Source organism: Salvelinus alpinus, chromosome 16 (genome assembly GCF_045679555.1).
Source record: "Salvelinus alpinus chromosome 16, SLU_Salpinus.1, whole genome shotgun sequence".
Lineage (NCBI taxonomy): Eukaryota > Metazoa > Chordata > Actinopteri > Salmoniformes > Salmonidae > Salvelinus > Salvelinus alpinus.
Window position 1 is genome coordinate 33,489,346 of NC_092101.1, and position 20,239 is coordinate 33,509,584.

The window sequence follows — 20,239 nt, forward strand, 5'->3', positions numbered from 1 at the left end:
CAGGCAGGCAGGCAGGCAGGCAGGCAGGCAGGCAGGCAGGCAGGCAGGCAGGCGCTGTCCTGGAAGAGAGCTAGCTAGAGCTTAATCCCCCTTCCAGAATGCTTTGATACACTCCCAAATATTGTCCAAACACTGACAGACACAAAGCTAGTATATTTTTGGAGGATAGAAGTTATATCCTCTAATATTCATATGTATTATATTCCCCCAGTTTGTTTATGTTTTTCAATCGAACTATTTTGGATGTCTATTAACTGTTGTAACTGTGATAAAACATGTGAAGGATATTTATTTTGTCAATTACACATACAGTGGCCTATAGAGTCAAGTAAATATTTCCCTTACTGTACTAGCTGCCTGGTTATACCCTGCCTCATATAGCCTCCCACAGCTGATCTCCTCCTCTCCTCTTCTCCCCTCCTCTCTGACACGCTTCAGTCTCTCAGAAAGAGGAGGGAGATGTGTTCCTTGTCCTTGTCCAATTAAGGCTGGCCCCAAACTCAGGGTTAAGCTGAAATGATCTACCGCTCCATTCTAGCAGTTCAATTTATATTTCAACATCCAACGATGGTGTCATCACAGAAATCCACTAGCCAGTCTGCACCTGGGTCATTTATTAATGGAAAATACGGTGTTCACAAACACAAACACACCCCACAGAGCCCCAAGACAGCAACACAATTAGACCAATTGAGAAAGGCCGCCGTAGGCAGACATGGCTCTCCAGAGAAGACAGGCTATGTGTACACTGCCCACAAAATGAGGTGGAAACTGAGCTGCACTTCCTAACCTCCTGCCCAATGTATGACCATATTAGAGACACATAATTCCCTCAGATAACACAGATCCACAAAGAATTCGAAAACAAACCCGATTTTGATAAACTCCCATATCTACTGGGTGAAATAGCACAGTGTGCCTTCACAGCAACAAGATTTTTGACCTGTTGCCACAAGAAAAGGTCAACCAGTGAAGAACAAACACCATTGTAAATACAACACATATTTATGCATATTTAGTTTCCCTCTTGTACATTAACCAATTGTACATCGTTACAACACTGTATATATACATAATATGACATTTGTAATGTCTTTATTCTTTTGAAACTTCTGTATGTGTAATGTTAACTGTTCATTTTTGTTTATTTCACTTTTGTATATTATCTACCTCACTTGCTTTGGCAATGTTAACATATGTTTCCCATGCCAATAAACATTTACATTTACATTTAAGTCATTTAGCAGACGCTCTTATCCAGAGCGACTTACAAGTTGGTGCATTCACCTTATGATGTCCAGTGGAACAACCACTTTACAATAGTGCATCTAACTCTAAGGGGGGGGGGGGGGGGTTAGAAGGATTACTTTATCCTATCCTAGGTATTCCTTAAAGAGGTGGGGTTTCAGGTGTCTCCGGAAGGTGGTGATTGATTCCGCTGACCTGGCGTCGTGGGGGAGTTTGTTCCACCATTGGGGTGCCAGAGCAGCGAACAGTTTTGACTGGGCTGAGCGGGAGCTGTACTTCCTCAGAGGTAGGGAGGCGAGCAGGCCAGAGGTGGATGAACGCAGTGCCCTTGTTTGGGTGTAGGGCCTGATCAGAGCCTGAAGGTACGGAGGTGCCGTTCCCCTCACAGCTCCGTAGGCAAGTGACGTGAGAGAACTTGGGAAGGTTGAACACCAGACGGGCTGCGGCGTTCTGGATGAGTTGTAGGGGTTTAATTGCACAGGCAGGGAGCCCAGCCAACAGCGAGTTGCAGTAATCCAGACGGGAGATGACAAGTGCCTGGATTAGGACCTGCGCCGCTTCCTGTGTGAGGCAGGGTCGTACTCTGCGAATGTTGTAGAGCATGAACCTACAGGAACGGGTCACCGCCTTGATGTTGGTTGAGAACGACAGGGTGTTGTCCAGGATCACGCCAAGGTTCTTAGGGCTCTGGGAGGAGGACACAATGGAGTTGTCAACCGTGATGGCAAGATCATGGAACGGGCAGTCCTTCCCCGGGAGGAAGAGCAGCTCCGTCTTGCCGAGGTTCAGCTTGAGGTGGTGATCCGTCATCCACACTGATATGTCTGCCAGACATGCAGAGATGCGATTCGCCACCTGGTTATCAGAAGGGGGAAAGGAGAAGATTAATTGTGTGTCGTCTGCATAGCAATGATAGGAGAGACCATGTGAGGATATGACAGAAAGCCCCTTGAATTGAATTGAATTGATAGAGAGATAGAGAGAGAGAGAGATGTTTGCCCTCTAGGTTACAGAGAGCTGGTAGTCCCATCCACCAAATTACCAGGTGTGAAACAGGGAAGGGACTCGGGGGCTATACTAATTTTGTATAGAGCAGACCTACAGTTGAAGTCGGAAGTTTACATACACCTTAGCCAAATACATTTAAACTCAGTTTTTCACAATTCCTGACGTTTAGTCCAAGTAAAAATTCCCTGTCTTAGGTCAGTTAGGATCACCACTTTATTTTAAGAATGTGAAATGTCAGAATAATAGTAGAGAGAATGATTTATTTCAGCTTTTATTTATTTCATCACATTCCCAGTGGGACAGAAGTTTACATACACTCAATTAGTATTTGGTAGCATTGCCTTTGAATTGATTACTTGGGTCAAATGTTTCGGGTAGCCTTCCACATGCTTCCCACAATAAGTTGGGGGAATTTTGGCCCATTCCTCCTGACAGAGCTGGTGTAACTGAGTAAGGTTTGTAGGCCTCCTTGCTCGCACACGCTTTTTCAGCTCTGCCCACAATTTTTTTTATAGGCTTGAGGTCAGGGCTTTGTGATGGCCACTCCAATACCTTGACTTTGTTGTCCTTAAGCCATTTTGCACACAACTTTGGAAGTTTGCTTGGGGTCATTGTCCATTTGGAAGACCTATTTGCGACCAAGCTTTAACTTCCTGACTGATGTCTTGAGATGTTGCTTCAATATATTGTTATGAGAATTTTGTTATCAATGTTCATTAACTTCAATTAATCTACTCAGTCTGCAACCCAGAGTTTGTAAGATTCTGGTTGAATGATACAGACAAGAGTCCCAGTTTACAATAGTCAAAAATGTTTATTCACGTGAACGTTCTAACATCAAAAATGAAAAACCCAGTCTTTATAACACACACAAACAAGTTCAAATCTTAAGCCACGCCTTGCTCAGACAGTCTGTGTTTTTCCACTACACAGATACATTGTTTAATCTGCAACATGTTTCATAATTTTCTGCAAGCCTAACAGTTTCTCCCCTCCATGGGTAGAGACAGAATGTCCTGTAGGGAACACAGTAGTACAACTTGTCTGTCGATAGCTCCTCTTATCATTTGTTTCCCACTTGCACCCGCTTACATACTAAAAAGGAACAAAAGGTCCTTGTTCTAATTCTGACTGAAACTACACACATCATCAGATTATAGTTTTATGATTCTAATAAATTTCATACAATTATATGGTTTCAGAGTGGAATTATTTAATCATTATCTTTAGACATATAAATTATTTTATCATATATCCACATAATTTTCCCTCCTCATGATGCCATCTATTTTGTGAAGTGCACTAGTGTCTCCTGCAGAAAAACACCCCCACAACATGATGCTGCCACCCCTGTGCTTCACGGTTGGGATGGTGTTTTTCGGCTTGCAAGCCTCCCCCTTTTTCCTCTAAACATAACAATGGTCATTGTTGCCAAACAGTTCTATTTTTGTTTCATCAGACCAGAGGATATTTCTCCCAAAAGTACGATCTTTGTCCCCATGTGCAGTTGCAAACCGTAATCTGGCTTTTTTATGGCGGTTTTGGAGCAGTGGCTTCTTCCTTGCTGAGCGGCCTTTCAGGTTATGTCGATATAGGATTTGTTTTACTGTGGATATAGATACTTTTGTACCTGTTTCCTCCAGTATCTTCACAAGGTCCTTTGCTGTTGTTCTGGGATTGATTTGCACTTTTCGCACCAAAGTACGTTCATCTCTAGGAGACAGAACGCGTCTCCTTCCTGAACGGTATGATGGCTGCGTGGTCCATGGTGTTTATACTTGCGTACTATTGTTTGTACAGATGAACGTGGTACCTTCAGGTGTTTGGAAATTGCTCCCAAGGATGAACCAGACTTGTGGAGGTATAGAATAATTTTTCTGAGTTTGAAGGTAGGCCTTGAAATATATCCACAGGTACACCTCCTATTGACTCAAATGATGTCAATTAGCCTGTCAGAAGCTTCTAAAGCCATGACACCATTTTCTGGAATTTTCCAAGCTGTTTAAAGGCACAGTCAACTTAGTGTATGTAAACTTCTGACCCACTGGAATTGTGATACAGTGAATTATAAGTGAAATAATCTGTCTGTAAACAATTGTTGGGAAAATTACTTGTGTCATGCACAAGTAGATGTCCTAACCAATTTGCCAAAACTGTAGTTTGTTAACAAGCAATTTGTGGAGTGGTTGAAAAACGAGTTTTAATGACTCCAACCTAAATGTATGTCAACTTCCGACTTCAACTGTAACTCACTCCATTAATTTAATCAAAACAAGAACATTTCACATTTGGCTAGAAATTCAAAAAGGAAATGATCTTAACAGAGAAATTTCCTCCTGTGTGCTACCTATATCCCCCCACTAGAATCCCCATACTTTAATGAAGACATCTTCTCCATCCTGGAGGGGGAAATCAATCATTTCCAGGCTCAGGGACATGTACTAGTCTATAGCGACCTAAATGCCAGAACCGGACAAGAACCTGACACCCTCAGCATACAGGGGGACAAACACCTGCCTGGACACTATATATATACATAATATGACATTTGTAATGTCTTTATTCTTTTGGAACTTCTGTGAGTGTAATTTTTTCTGTTCATTTTTATTGTTTATTTCACTTTTGTATATTATCTACTTCACTTGCTTTGGCGATGTGAACATATGTTTCCCATGCCAATAAAGCCCCTTGAATTGAATTGAATGGACATTGAGAGAGAGGGCGATAGATAGATAGATAGATAGATAGATAGATAGATAGATAGATAGATAGATAGATAGATACATAGATAGATACATAGATAGATACATAGATACATAGATAGATAGATACATAGATAGATAGATACATAGATAGATAGATACATAGATAGATACATAGATAGATACATAGATACATAGATAGATAGATACATAGATAGATAGATACATAGATAGATAGATACATAGATAGATACATAGATAGATACATACATAGACAGGCAGAATATTATACTGTGCAGGTGTCACGTCCTGACCTTAGTTCCTTTTTTATGCCTGATAGGACTGTTTCGATTTTCGTTGTTTCACTTTTGTTATTTTGTATTCAGTGTTCAGTTGTAATAAATTTAACATGGACACGTACCACGCTGCAGTTTGGTCCGATCTTTCCTATTCCTCGTCAGAAGAAGATGACGATCATTACAGAACTACCCACCACAAACGGACCAAGCAGCGTGGTAAGACTTTTGGGGGGCATCGGGGAGATTGGCGGAGTCAGGCGAGAGACCTTAGCCAACTCCCCGTGCTTACCGGAAGAAGCGTAGTACTGGTCAGGCACCGTGTTATGCGGTGAAGCGCACGGTGTCGCCAGTGCGCGCTCTTAGCCCGGAGCGCTATAGGCCAGCCCCCCGCAAGTGCCATGCGAGTGTGGGCATCCAGCCAGGGTATCCTGCGCCGGCTCTGCGTGCTGTGTCTCCGGGGCGCTGGGAGGGTGCAGTTCGCCCTATGCCTGCGCTCTGCCCGTGCCGGGTGAATGTGGGCATTGAGCCTAAGGGAGAGGTGCGAGTGGTATGCACCAGATCTCCAGTGCTCCCCCACAGCCCGGTTCATCCGGTGCCTCCTCCACGCACCAGGCCTCCTGTCTCCCCAGCCTGGTGGGTCCTGTGGCAGCCCCATGCACCAGGCTGTCTCTCCGTCTCCTCCCTCCAGCTTCTCTCTCCAGTCCGGAGCTGCCAGAGCCGCCCGTCAGTCCGGAGCTGCCAGAGCCGCCCGTCAGTCCGGAGCTGCCAGAGCCGCCCGTCAGTCCGGAGCTGCCAGAGCCGCCCGTCAGTCCGGAGCTGCCAGAGCCGCCCGTCAGTCCGGAGCTACCAGAGCCGCCCGTCAGTCCGGAGCTGCCAGAGCCGCCCGCCTGTCCGGCGCTGCCAGAGTCTCCCGCCTGTCCGGCGCTGCCAGAGTCTCCGGCCTGTCCGGCGCTGCCAGAGTCTCCGGCCTGTCCGGCGCTGCCAGAGTCTCCGGCCTGTCCGGCGCTGCCAGAGTCTCCGGCCTGTCCGGCGCTGCCAGAGTCTCCGGCCTGTCCGGCGCTGCCAGAGTCTCCCTCCTATTCGGGGCCCGCTGTAAGGGTCCCCAGTCCGGGGTCGGCGGCGAGGGTCGCCACTCCAGAGGCGCCACCTAAGTGGGCCAAGACTAAGGTGGAGTGGGGTCTACGTCACGCACCAGAGCCGCCACCGCGGTGAAATGCCTGCCCAGACCCTCCCCTATAGGTTCAGGTTTTGCGGCCGGAGTCCGCACCTTTGGGGGGGGGGGGGGGTACTGTCACGTCCTGACCTTAGTTCCTTTTTTATGTCTCTATTTTGGTTTGGTCAGGGCGTGAGTTGCGGTGGCAATTCTATGTTTTTCATTCTATGTTCTGTGTGTTGTATTTCTATGTGTTTGGCCTGGTATGGTTCCCAATCAGAGGCAGCTGTCAATCGTTGTCTCTGATTGAGAACCATTCTTAGGTAGCCTGTTCCCACCTGTGTTTGTGGGTAGTTGTTTCCTGTTTTGTGTTGTGTCACCTGATAGGACTGTTTCGATTTTCGTTGTTTCACTTTTGTTATTTTGTATTCAGTGTTCAGTTGTAATAAATTTAACATGGACACGTACCACGCTGCAGTTTGGTCCGATCTTTCCTATTCCTCGTCAGAAGAAGATGACGATCGTTACAGCAGGCATAAAGGGAGACGCCGGTGGAGAGGAATGCACACACACACACAGACAAACAAACAAACACACACACACACACAAAAAAAAAGAAGAAGGAGGAGGGGAGATAGAAGGAGGGGGGACTAATTGTTTATCCCTCTGAGAACCCTCATTGGTGGCTAAGTAAGTTCAGCAGCACTATTGGACAGGGAGAGGAGAGCAGAGCAGACCCGGGTTCAAATGCTATTTGAAATCTTTCAAATACTTTTATTGTTTGCTTTAGCCTGCCGGGAGTTAGCAGTCACACAAGCTCAATCAAGCCCAGCTAAATTATTTCAAATAGTATTTTAACCCAGGTCTGAAGCAGAGCAGAACAGACCCATGGCTGGGAAACATTAGGATGAATCAATTAGCCTGCCATTAGCCAATAAAGTGGCTCTCATTGACTCGTGTAATTATAACCCACAGCAAAGACGGTTTTACAGAAGCATGTTGTTCCCCCTCCCTTCTTTCTTTTCTTTATTCATTTTATTTGTTTAAGATAATCCATTCCCTGGTTTTAATTATGTGCTTTAGGTTCAGGGCGGAATAAATAAATCACAATTTGCCTCCATCAGGGCAGCATCCTCTTCAGACCAGACAGATGCAGCCAGACACAAGGCACGTCCCAGCTCCCTGGTTCTGCCTGCTGCTCCTATGGGCTTCCTGTCTATGGAAACCAAATACCCAAATAACTCCAATATTGTCAATTATATTACACATACCTAAATATCCTCCAATATCCTTTGAGGCAGACACACACTGCAGCAGGTCCTTTGGTTCTGTCTATCATACTGCCTGATAATGCTCCTCTGGGGTTCCTGGCTGTGTTAACCAAATGGCTAAATAACTAATAAGGTGAAACCAGGAGACAGATATTAAGGGGGAATTAAGGGGTGGAACAGTGACAGTTTCTTGTAGCTATTGTATTGCTCCAAAAACAATTATGTCTTTGTAGCTAAAGGAATGTTCAGATTATGCTAACTAAATTTCACATTTTGTATTTATTCATACAAAAATAGTATTATTCATGTCTCCCTAGCCTATAACCTTCTACAAATAAATACTTTCTACTACAGTATCAACTGCATCTTACATTTTTCTGGTGCGTTTTGTTGCCAGACCGTTTTCCTTAGTTCACTCTCTAAATGTGGATCAAGTATTTCCCCTCTATCTTTTTTTTCTACGAAAAAGATCTTAGAAGCTCTGACCTGCAGTGAAACGGTCGCTATCTTATAAGACTGATGGGGGAGGTACTTCAGGCCAAGTAAAATAAACACTGTGAATGTTAAGCTCGAGACTTGGCAGATGAGAATCGAATCATTGCGTGAACGCAGGAGGGAATTCTTGGTGTGTGTCCCAAATGGCCCCCTATTCCCTATATAGTACACTACTTGTTCTGGTCAAAAGTTGTGCAGTATAAAGTGAATAGGGTGTCATTTGGGACACACCCTTTATGTTCCATTTTCATTTGACAGTCTAGACATTTTATGACTTTGGGAAGAAATCCGTAAGCCTTAGTTTTCAGCTGCAAACATCTGAGAAGTGGCAAGGAAAAGAGGTTCCTCCCTAGCTTTTGTGTGCTCTTTGAGTCCCGAAATGCTGTTAAATGTGTGATTTAGTGGGAACTCTTTATCCCTGTCCTTTAACCAAGGGACAGGGAAGATCATGTGAACTTGCAGTAAACAAAAGACTTGGTTTAGTCATCCGGGTTTACTCATATTCCAAAATGTATTTTACCTTGCACACAGTAAGTAGTAAAGTATCTATCTGTTCTCTGAATCTTTCCCACTATTCCACAAATGTATTCCTGTGGTATGATCCTATGAACAATTATAGGTGACGATATGGTACTACACATTTTTTCACCGGGTTATAATATTTTACAGTCTTTCAACCCTGTTTCACACTCACTTTACCGATTCAGTATTTATGAGGTGGTGGTAACCACAGGAAATGTGTTGCTCTAGTACACTCCTCAGTGTTACTGTAGTAGGGGAGAAGTACTTATGGTAGGGGAGTAGGACCTGTGGTAGAGGAGCAGGTCCTGTGGCAGGGGAACAGTCCCTGTGGTAGGGGAGCAGGTCCTGTGGCAGGGGAACAGTCCCTGTGGTAGGGGAACAGGACCTGTGGTAGAGGAGCAGGTCCTGTGGCAGGGGAACAGTCCCTGTGGTAGGGGAACAGGACCTGTGGTAGGGGAACAGGACCTGTGGTAGGGGGAACAGGACCTGTGGTAGGGGGAACAGTCCCTGTGGTAGGGGAACAGTCCCTGTGGTAGGGGAACAGTCCCTGTGGTAGGAGGAACAGGACCTGTGGTAGGGGAACAGGACCTGTGGTAGGGGAACAGGACCTGTGGTAGGGGAGCAGGTCTTGTGGTGGGGGGCAGGTCTTGTGGTAGGTGAGCAGATCCTGTGGTAGGGGAGCAGGTCTTGTGGTAGGGGAGCAGATCCTGTGGTAGGGGAGCAGGTATTGTGGTAGGGGAGCAGGTCCTGTGGTAGGGGAGCAGGTCTTGTGGTAGGGGAGCAGGTCCTGTGGTAGGGGAACAGTCCCTGTGGTAGGGGAGCAGGTCTTGTGGTAGGGGAGCAGGTCTTGTGGCAGGGGAGCAGGTCTTGTGGTAGGGGAGTAGGACCTGTGGTAGGGGAGCAGGTCTTGTGGTAGGGGAGCAGGTCCTGTGGTAGGGGAACAGGACCTGTGGTAGGGGAGCAGGTCTTGTGGTGGGGGGCAGGTCTTGTGGTAGGGGAGCAGGACCTGTGGTAGGGGAGCAGGTCTTGTGGTAGGGGAGCAGATCCTGTGGTAGGGGAGCAGGTATTGTGGTAGGGGAGCAGGTCCTGTGGTAGGGGAGCAGGTCTTGTGGTAGGGGAGCAGGTCCTGTGGTAGGGGAGCAGGTCTTGTGGTAGGGGAGCAGGTCCTGTGGTAGGGGAACAGTCCCTGTGGTAGGGGAGCAGGTCTTGTGGTAGGGGAGCAGGTCTTGTGGTAGGGGAGCAGGTCTTGTGGTAGGGGAGTAGGTCTTGTGGTAGGGGAGCAGGTCTTGTGGTAGGGGAATAGGTCTTGTGGTAGGGGAGCAGGTCTTGTGGTAGGGGAGTAGGACCTGTGGTAGGGGAGCAGGTCTTGTGGTAGGGGAGCAGGGCTTGTGGTAGGGGAGCAGGTCTTGTGGTAGGGGAGCAGGACTTGTGGTAGTGGAGCAGGTACTGTGGTAGGGGAGTAGGACTTCTACATATATATTAACTAGTATGGACAGGCCTATTAGAGTTTTGGATCACATCATTTGGGTTTAGAAATGCACCAGACAGGATCTGAAATTGTACGCTATTCCCTGTATAGTGCACTCCTTTTGACCAGGGCAATATGGTGCCATTCCAAATGCACACAACCAGGGGTTTCCCATTCCAGATCCCCCCCCCCCCCCCCAGCCCCTAGACCAGCGCTTCCCAATGCTCCCCCATATACTCAATCTACTAGGCAACGCGACTCAATCTACCTCCCGCTGGGCCCACGGCCTGAACCCCTGACCTCTTCTTCTCTCTCCCACTCATCAACTATCACAGCATTTGCATTTCCAGTCTAGTTAAAGGGAGTGGGTGGAGGGGGGGGGTGTAGGGGAGAGCGGCGGGGATACCCTCCCTCTGGCTGTACAGCCGGCCTCTTTCTCATCCCGCTGACACCCGACACAGCCCAGCCAGCCAGTCAGCTAGCCAGCCCATCCCAGGGCTGGGGTAGCGGTCTAGTCTGGGGTTAATGCACCAGGCTACTCCCATTGTCTCTGGATTAATGAAGTGTTCCCTGCCTGTCCCCTTTCATTCAGAGACAATGAGACATGTAAGGAGTGTTACATTTTAAATGGCAATCGACACACATTGGCCTTAAAGTCAGTAAGTCATATACACACACTGCATAAGTGGCTGTAGCCTTGGAAGTAATGACATTGTGTTTGCTGCTTTTGATGCACTTGTCTTCCCTGTTAACCATTTGAATTCATGGACAGTGAGAGAACGTGTTTGTAATTGGAATGGATAGACTCATGGCTCTTGAATAGTAGGAGTACGTAGCATCTGTGTCATTTGTGAACATGGAAGGTTGGTCATGTCTACCCTAAAGAACAGCAAGGGAGACCTCTAGAGGAAGGAAAGAGAACAGCATGAATATACCTTGGCTCTGCCACTCCACACACACTGCCAAGTCCAGTGCTCTGTTTCTGACCTCTCACTGCCCACTATCGCTCAATGACAGGTTTCAGCTGTTGCCCAGATCCTTACACAACATCGCTGTTACGGTATTGTAAGAATAGTAACCTACCACCACTGTAAGAGCATTAATTAGTGTGTGTTTGCAACGATACATTTACAGACTGAACTTGAAATCAAGTACAAAACCACCATTATCCACAGTTCATTGTGTCCCAATACTGACATATGGCGTCTAAGATACCAATGATGTCACCGACACAGAGTGTGTGTCCCACATGGCACCCTATTCCACAGGCGGCTGGTGGTACCTTAATTGGAGGGACGGTCTCGTAGTAATGGCTGGAACAGAATACATGAAATGTTATCGAACACATCAAACATGTGGTTTCCATGTGTTTGATACCATTCCATTCACTCCGGTCCAACCATTAGTATGAGCCGTCTTCCCCTCAGTAGCCTCCAGTGCCCTAGAACCTTATGGGCCCTAGCCAAAAGTAGTGCACTATAAAGTGAATGGGGTGCCATTTGGGATGCTATCTGAGTCCTCAGAGAAGATGCCTCATTCATTCTCAGAGGATAACCCCCAATTATAGTATTGGTTTATTTATTCCTCCAATATCACAAATAGTTTTATTACATACTTTATTGAACATCAAACAGAGTTGGCCTCTGCTCTGGTATTTATTATTGAAGTTGCATTTTAAGTTAATGAAATGATATAAATTGAGTTTTATTATGTGCAGTCTTGCCAGAGTCGTTAGCTACATAGCCTTTGTTCTGGCAGAGAGATGAGCCATAAAGAGGCAGGTGATTTATCAACTGGATGAACCCCGTTCAGACAGTGAGGTCCTACTGCCAGCTACACATCAGCTACACCACGTACCTCTACTGCAAGCTACACTACACACTGTACTTCAGTAGTCTCAGTCTGAGCCTGTTCTGTACCCGTTGCCACACATACTGCTGGCTTTTACAGTCCACATGGATGCACCACCAGGTGTTACTGTGGTGAAAAGAAAACCATTCTGCTGCACCGTTGCTCTTCAGGCCAGAGGAGGAGGATGTGTTAGGCGTGGTATGTGTGTGTTAGGCGTGTTAGGCATGGTGTGTGTGTGTTAGGTGTGTTAGGCGTGTTAGACATGGTGTGTGTGTGTTAGGTGTGTTAGGCGTGTTAGGCATGGTGTGTGTGTGTTAGGTGTGTTAGGCGTGTTAGGCATGGTGTGTGTGTGTGACAGGTGTGGAATCAGGCAGGACGTGGAGCGCTGCCTACAGCCGACAGCTTGTTACGGTGTTACGCTGCTGTGATTGGTGACCTGCGTGACTGACCTCTAACCTCTGACACCTTCCTGTCGTTTGTAGTGCTGAGTATCCGTGGTGCCCAGGAGGAGGAGCCTCCAGATGCCCAGCTCATGCGATTGGACAACATGTTGCTGGCGGAGGGCGTGTCTGGACCGGAGAAGGGGGGCGGTTCTGCAGCGGCAGCGGCTGCGGCTGCAGCCTCAGGAGGCGGGGCAGGAGCAGATAACTCAGCGGAACACTCGGACTACAGAGCCAAGCTCTCTCAGATCAGACAGATCTACCACACAGAACTGGAGAAATATGAGCAGGTGAGAGTGGACAGGATACACTCACCCCTCAGAGAACTACTGTCTTTGGTGCCTTTTACCATAATCACATACTCTAACCCTGTAACCCGAACACACCAGCTCCTCCATCACCATTCCCATCACAGTGATTATTTATTAACCTATGACTACCTGCCATCCACATTACTACTTCAGGCTAATGATCCTTTTAAACCCATCCAAGCTCTGCTAACCCCACTGCAACACAGTGTTGTAACCCACTGACTCATGCCCATTCATGTTGATGACATCTCACCAGTCAGAAACAATAGAAAAGCAACTTCATTTCTGATATTTACATAACAAATTCGGAGTCTTTCTACATTTATGGCATCCATCTAAAGATATATTTGACAGCTTTTCTCTCATCCCCATTGAACCCCCATGTAATGTGCAGTTTCCTTCTCTTCTCCTCCATGTCGTTATGTACCATGCCAATAAATCAGAGTGGATTTTACTGCATAGCGTTATGTCTACTTTCCAAACCAATATGCATACAGTCAAACACGAAGGCCCTGACTGGCTGGAATGAATGCATGCTCTGTTAGATGAAATGCAGATGTATTTTCCATATAGCCCTAGACACTGCTTACATTTTCATTCATATAAAAAAGCAAAGCCAGAGTGTTGTGATGTTAGTCTAGTCTATAGACAGGGTTGCCATCCTGAAACATACATACAGTGGAGTAGAGTGAAGTTCCCTCTAGACGCTGATCTTGGGTCAATTTGACATTTTCCTCACTATTCGTTAAGGTTAGGATTGGGGGAAGGAAGCGGATCCTAGATCTGTACCTAGGGGAAACTTCACCCTGGAGCCACATACAATAGGCAGGGCTGTAGCAGTCGGGAGTAGTGTGGGAAACAGTCCTGTGACTATGCCACCATCACATGCTGACAATGTACTATATAATAATATATCATATGTAATATATATGTAATATACTGTATTTAAGATGGTATCCCATGGCGGATGGAGGGGGGAGAGTTACACAGGGAGTCATGGCAACGGAAACAAGGTACTCCTCCACTGCAGACCACTGCCCTCCCATACACTAAAGAGATATACTATATTTTATAGTCATAATATCATTAATTTAACAACATTATTATTTTTTACTTTGGTTAGGTTAGGTTGTTTACCAAATAGACACATTTTATTCAGGATGTCTTGAATCAAGTACATTTTTTCACATCTGGCTAGTTTTAATAAAGTTGGATTAGTAGTAACTGAATCTATTCAGAATCCAATGTGAACTTGGCTCCTGTGATTTTATTTACAACCCAAGCTTTCAAAACTAGCACTTTATACCACACTTCCCTCCCTTTGCAATCTCAGCGATAGTGAACAGACTCCCACTGTCAGGGTCAGGATTAGAACTGGATGGCAACCCAGTCTTGTAAAGCAGTAGTGTTGCTTAGGGAGAAAAAATACTATAAATCACTCATGATTTATTACCACAATTTATTAGTAGCTTTGCTAACAGCTTTACCAGGTTTTTATTTTATTTTTAAAATGTATTTCAATAAGTTTATTTGTAATTTATGCAATGGGACAGGCCGTCAGGGGACAGAAAATGTCTGCAAGCTTTTAATACTTCCAGTAGAATCCCAAGCAGAACATTGTACAACCTCAACCATGTTTGCATGCGTTTTGTTTCAGATAAGGCCCACATACTGTTCACATGAACCAGGATATACGTTTCTGTGCTAGGTCTGTGTGTGTGTTAACCAATGTTGTTATTGTGACGTACAGTGCCTTCAGAAAGTATTCACATTTTTCCACATTTTGTTGTGTTACGGCCTGGCCTACACACAATACCCCATAATGTCAAAGTGGATTTATGTTTTTTGACATTTTTACAAAAAAATGAAAGCCTGAAATAAGTATTCAACCCCTTTATTATGGCAAGCCTAAATAAGTTAAGGAGTACAATTTCACACAATAAATTGCATAGACTCATGTGTGCAATAATAGTGTTTAACGTGATTTTTGAATGACTACCTCATCTCTCTACTCCACACATACAATTATCTGTACAGTCCTTCAATCGAGCAGGGCATTTCAAACACAGACTCAACTACAAATACCAGGGAGGTTTTCCATTGCTTCTCAAAGAGGGGCACCTATTGGTAGATGGGTAAAAAAAGCAGCCATTGAATATCCCTTTGAACATGGTGAAGTTATTAATTACACTTTGGATGGTGTATCAATACACCCAGTCATTACAAAGATACAGGCGTCCTTCCTAACTCAGTTGCCGGAGAGGAAGGAAACTGCTCAGGGATTTCACCATGAGGCCAATGGTGACTTTAAAACAGTTACAAATATTCCAAAACATGCATCCTGTTTGCAACAAGGCACTAAAGTAATTTGCAAAAAAATGTCTCAAAGAAATGTACTTTTTGTCCTGAATACAAAGTGTTATGTTTGGGGCAAATCCAATACAACACATTACTGAGTACCAGCATACAGTAGTGGTGGCTGCATCATGTTATGGGTATGCTTATAATAGTTGAGGACTGGGGAGTTTTCAGGAAAAAAAAGAAACAGAATGGCGCTAAGCACAGGGAAAATCCTAGAGGAAATGTGGTTCAGTCTGCTTTCCACCAAACACTGGGAGATGAATTCACCTTTCAGCAGGACAATAACCTAAAACAAAAGGCCAAATCTACACTGGAGTTGCTAAGAAGACAGTGAATTACAGTTTTTACTTAAATCTGCTTGAAAATCTATGGCAAGACCTGAAAATAGTTATCTAGCAAGTATCAACAACCAACTTAACAGAGCTTGAAGAATTTAAAAAATGATAATGTGCAAATATTGTACAATCCAGGTGTGGGAAAGCTCTTAGAGACTTACTCCAAAAAACTCACAGCTATCATCACTGCCAAGGGTGATTCTAACATGTATTGACTCAGGGGTTGAATACTTATCTAATCAACATATATTAGTGTTTTATTTGACAAATGTTATAATTTTTCTTCCACATTATTATGTGTCGATCGTTGACATTTTTTTTTTTTTTAAGTGGTGTGAATACTTTCTGAAGGCTGGGGCTGTGCCAGATGGCTTCACTGCTTCACTGTCATCCCCATACATCACTTTATGACACCATGACCACTCTGCACCTTACCTCTCATATCATAACCACCAATCACTGTCATTTACATTCATTGTACAATCATTTTTGTGTTTATTGTCTCTCTTCATTCACATCCCTGCTGCGTCTATTGCTTTCATGTCAATAAAGACCTTTGAGATGTGTAAAATGACAGACATATTGCATAGTGACAGGGACAGAGAGAAAGAGCGAGATAAAAAGAAAGAGAGCGGGAGAGAGCGATTAAAAGAAGGAGAATGAGAGAGACAAGGAAAGAGGGAGAGAGTTAGCGAGAAAGAGAAAAATACAGGGACCGAAAGAGGGAGAGAGACAGAGGGAGAGAGAAAGAGGGAGACAGAGGTATACTGTAATATCATGTCAGGTTCACGCCTGGTGCCACACAGGAGGATGAGTATAACATCATGGCATGTTCATCTCTCAAGCCTCTCGGCTGCGGTGAGAAGAGAAGGTGTGCTGCTCCTCAGCAGGGACTAGCAGCTGTCAGTTCCCAATGTCTCCCTTTTTTTAAAAAGACGACACTTACAGTTGCCATCGCCACTTCTGTTTAATATGAAAAATGTCACCACTTATATTCCTCCTTGGCTTCCCAACATGGAAGCATTCCCCAGAACTGCATGCATTAAACACTGCTTGATTTCCATTTCATTTTTATTTTCTGTCTATGTGCAAGACATTGATTCATTTAGAATACCATGTATAATTTCACTCTGTATGCAGACACTGGCTTTAGTCTAACAGTAAAAGATATGGCAAGGTCTTACAATAGCCATGCAGTATTTCTCCACCATGGTGAGGCTGCTATGGGCACTCTCACCAACAACAGTCTAGATAGAATAAACTGAAGTCACGCTGGATAACAGTGTCTGGTAATTGACTAAATGACCATTTATCTGTTCACCTTCTCTCTCTGTTTGTCTCTTCCCCCCTCTGCAGGCTTGTAACGAGTTCACAACCCATGTGATGAACCTGCTGAGGGAGCAGAGTCGCACACGGCCCATCTCTCCCAAGGAGATAGAGCGCATGGTGGGGATCATCCACCGCAAGTTCAGCTCCATCCAGATGCAGCTCAAACAGAGCACCTGCGAAGCAGTCATGATCCTACGCTCACGCTTCCTCGATGCCAGGTGTGTGTCTCTGTGTGTGTGTGTGTGCTTACAGCTGTACAAATGACCACATACAAAGTCACTGTACAACTGCAATGTTTTGTTGACTTGCTGTCACTCCCTGACCATAGAGAGCCCTTGGTTCTCTATGGTGTAGTAGGTCAGGGCGTGACTAGGGGGTATTCTAGGTTATATATTTCTATGTTGGTGCTCTTGGTATGGTTCCCAATTAGAGGCAGCTGATGTTCGTTGTCTCTAATTGGGGATCATACTTAAGGGTTCGCTGTTCCCACCTGCTTTGTGGGATATTGTTTTTGAGAGAGTGCATGTAGCACCTCAGTACTGCACGGTCGTTATTTGTTTCTTGGTTTGTTTAAAGTTTCACTTAATAAAGATGTGGAACTCCAATCACGCTGCGCCTTGGTCCGTCTCTCCACACGATCGTGACACTTGCGTAGCTAGCCATGTCCCTACCTGTAACTGCAATATTCACAAAGTTTTTTTTATAGTAGCATACAGAAAACAAGTAATGTCCACAGCAGGTTTTTCTACAGCTTACCACCACTCTATACAACATCACAACTGATCTTCCAAAATCTTCCAAGCCTTTGAGCCTACAGACAGTACATCTCTGGGAGCCATTTGGACCAGCACATACGAGGTTGCTGCTTGGACACTGACAATCCTCTCCTCTCTCAAGGCTCCATAACGCTAAATGTTTCCCTTTTTTAAATATAATCGCTTGTTTCTTTTGATGCATGTTTTGGATTTGCATACATTTCTCCAAGGATAAATCTAACTCAGAGTCGGAGTCAGAGGCATAACATTTAAATTAGGCTTTTGCTCTTCTCACAAAGATCCTCAACTATTATTTTGTAAATGATTGTGGCTGTGGTGCTGGTGCAGCGAGGCAAGGGAAGGGCTTTAAGTGAGAGGGTGAGAGAGACAGGGAGAGAGAGACAGGGAGAGAGAGACAGAGGGAGAGAGACAGTGAGAGAAAGAGAGAGACAACAAGAGAGAGAGAGAGACAAGAGAGAGAAACAGCGAGAGAGAGAGACAGCCAGAGAGAAAGAGAGAGAGAGAGAGGGGCACTGCTCTACCAGTCTCAGCTCTACTGATTAATCTGCAGCCTGCCCTAACACCATGCTGTGCACATTTACATATTCTCATGCAGGCTTTTGGAGTGCGGGGTGGAGATTTCAGCACAAATCTCTCTAACCAGTCAGTTGATTCAATGCACGGAGTCAAACATTTTACAGGGTTCCCTTCCCAGCTTATGTAAAACTCTCATGAGATGTGGCACATGCAGACATAACCTAATAGAGGGTGGAGATGGAGGAAGAGATGGAGGAGTCAGTGAGCTGAACGGGTCATGTTTACAGCACATTGTCTATCTTTTAATAAGGCAGTGTAGTGTTGTGTTGTTTGTCAGGATTTGCAGGCAGTGTTCATTTCTATTTGTGAACCTCTGAGAACATCTTTCATACCATCTTAGGCAGCTGTATTGAATGTATTGTATTGAATTGGGTGGCAGTTGTATTGTTACTGTATGGGGTGCCCCAGTTTAGCTTTTTACCGCAAGTGGCTTTTACGTATTTACTGTATGCAGGCATTAGATTGACCAGGCCCTATGAACAGTATGTATTGTGCATGGTGTTTCTTCTGGTTCTAACTAACCAATCTCTATCATTCTCCTTGCAGACGGAAAAGACGGAACTTCAACAAGCAGGCGACAGAGATCCTGAATGAGTACTTCTACTCCCACCTGTCTAACCCCTACCCTAGTGAAGAGGCCAAGGAAGAGCTGGCCAAGAAGTGCTCCATCACAGTTTCACAGGTACAGTACAGTACAGCACCACCTATCTGCAGGAACACCACACTACACCTAGAACAGGACTAGAGACAGTAGTGGGTTATTTATTATTATTTTATTCATTCAAAGGATACATCGCAGGGACTACATTGATAGTGTAATATGATGATTGAAATTGCACTAACAATACCAAGGTAAACAGCAGTAATGTTCTGTGTTTTTCATCCATCCTTCGGAAATGGGTAATCTCCTCAAACGGTTTCATTAAGTTTATGCAAAATTATTTTGAGGATGCATCTGGGCATCGTTTGATGAAAACAACGTGCTTCAGGGTCTGAATGATTAGTTGAGCTTTTGTCTGTGCCCCAAATTGCACACTATAATGCACTGCTTTTGACCAGAGCCCTTTTTGACCAATGCCCATAGAGAATAGGGGTCCATTTGGGACACAACCTCTGTGTTCCTTGGTCTGTAATAAAATAACCTACCTTCTGTCTGCGTTCGTTTCAAACTTTGCAACAGGATTGATTATTTTTTTCATTTTAATGTTGTTTATCATTAGCGCTAGCTGGCTTATCCTGGTAGCTTCATCGGGGAGTCCATTAGCTGTAATGGGTGTTAGCTAGCGGGTGTTGACTGATTGGTGCTAGCGTGAGCTCTGATTATAGCTGCAGTCATACTGACATAATTAGACTGTTATTGGCAATCATTCCCTTCTGCCACTAATGTGGATTCACAGCACTGGTCTATGTAGCCAGCGGGAGCACTCACTACTACCTCAAAGGCTGTCCCAAATGGCACCCTTTTCCCTTTATACTGCACTACCTTTGACCAGGGCCCATTTGGGATGCAGGAAAAGTCTTCCTTCACTGTCATATATATGATATGCCAGACAGTGGAAGGCCACGCATGCAGAACTCATTCTGATTCTAATTTCACGCTCACAATTTGCTCATTAGAAATGTGGGAAATTATTTGTGTAACAAAATAATTTACAATTTGCACATTGTTTGTACAGGTTTCCAACTGGTTTGGAAACAAAAGAATCAGATACAAGAAAAACATTGGAAAGTTCCAGGAAGAAGCCAATATGTATGCTGCCAAAACTGCAGTCAACGCGACCAACGTATCCTCACATGGAAGCCAGGCTAATTCGCCCTCCACCCCAAATTCTGCAGGTAAAGAACAATACCAATGGGTTACCATTTTACCGATAGGCTACAATATTTGGAAGGCACTGAATAAACTCTCTATATCAGACAAGGATATTTTTCTTAAAAATAGAAAAAATAGGCTTTGTCCAAGAGTAGGATACCTGGGCCCCATATCAATGCTTTCTGCCCTGTTGTTTTTCTTTTCAATTAACACAGCTTTTCTCCTATTTTATCTCAATACTCTTTTACACTGTCAGAACATTACATTTTTGTTGTACCATT

At 44.8% G+C, this 20,239-nt stretch overlaps 1 protein-coding gene across 4 annotated transcripts in view; it reads left to right on the forward strand.

The window, feature by feature from the left end:
* Positions 1 to 20,239, forward strand: part of LOC139541392 (pre-B-cell leukemia transcription factor 1) — a 97,027-nt gene that overhangs the window by 68,381 nt on the left and 8,407 nt on the right. For 2 of the 4 annotated variants that reach the window (XM_071345995.1, XM_071345993.1), the window contains exons 3-7: positions 12,500 to 12,747; positions 13,719 to 13,781; positions 16,821 to 17,011; positions 18,692 to 18,827; positions 19,822 to 19,981. In XM_071345995.1, coding sequence (XP_071202096.1) covers positions 12,500 to 12,747; positions 13,719 to 13,781; positions 16,821 to 17,011; positions 18,692 to 18,827; positions 19,822 to 19,981 — 798 coding nt within the window. The remainder of the gene's footprint in view (positions 1 to 12,499; positions 12,748 to 13,718; positions 13,782 to 16,820; positions 17,012 to 18,691; positions 18,828 to 19,821; positions 19,982 to 20,239) is intronic. The other 2 variants (XM_071345994.1, XM_071345996.1) reach the window with 1 other exon arrangement.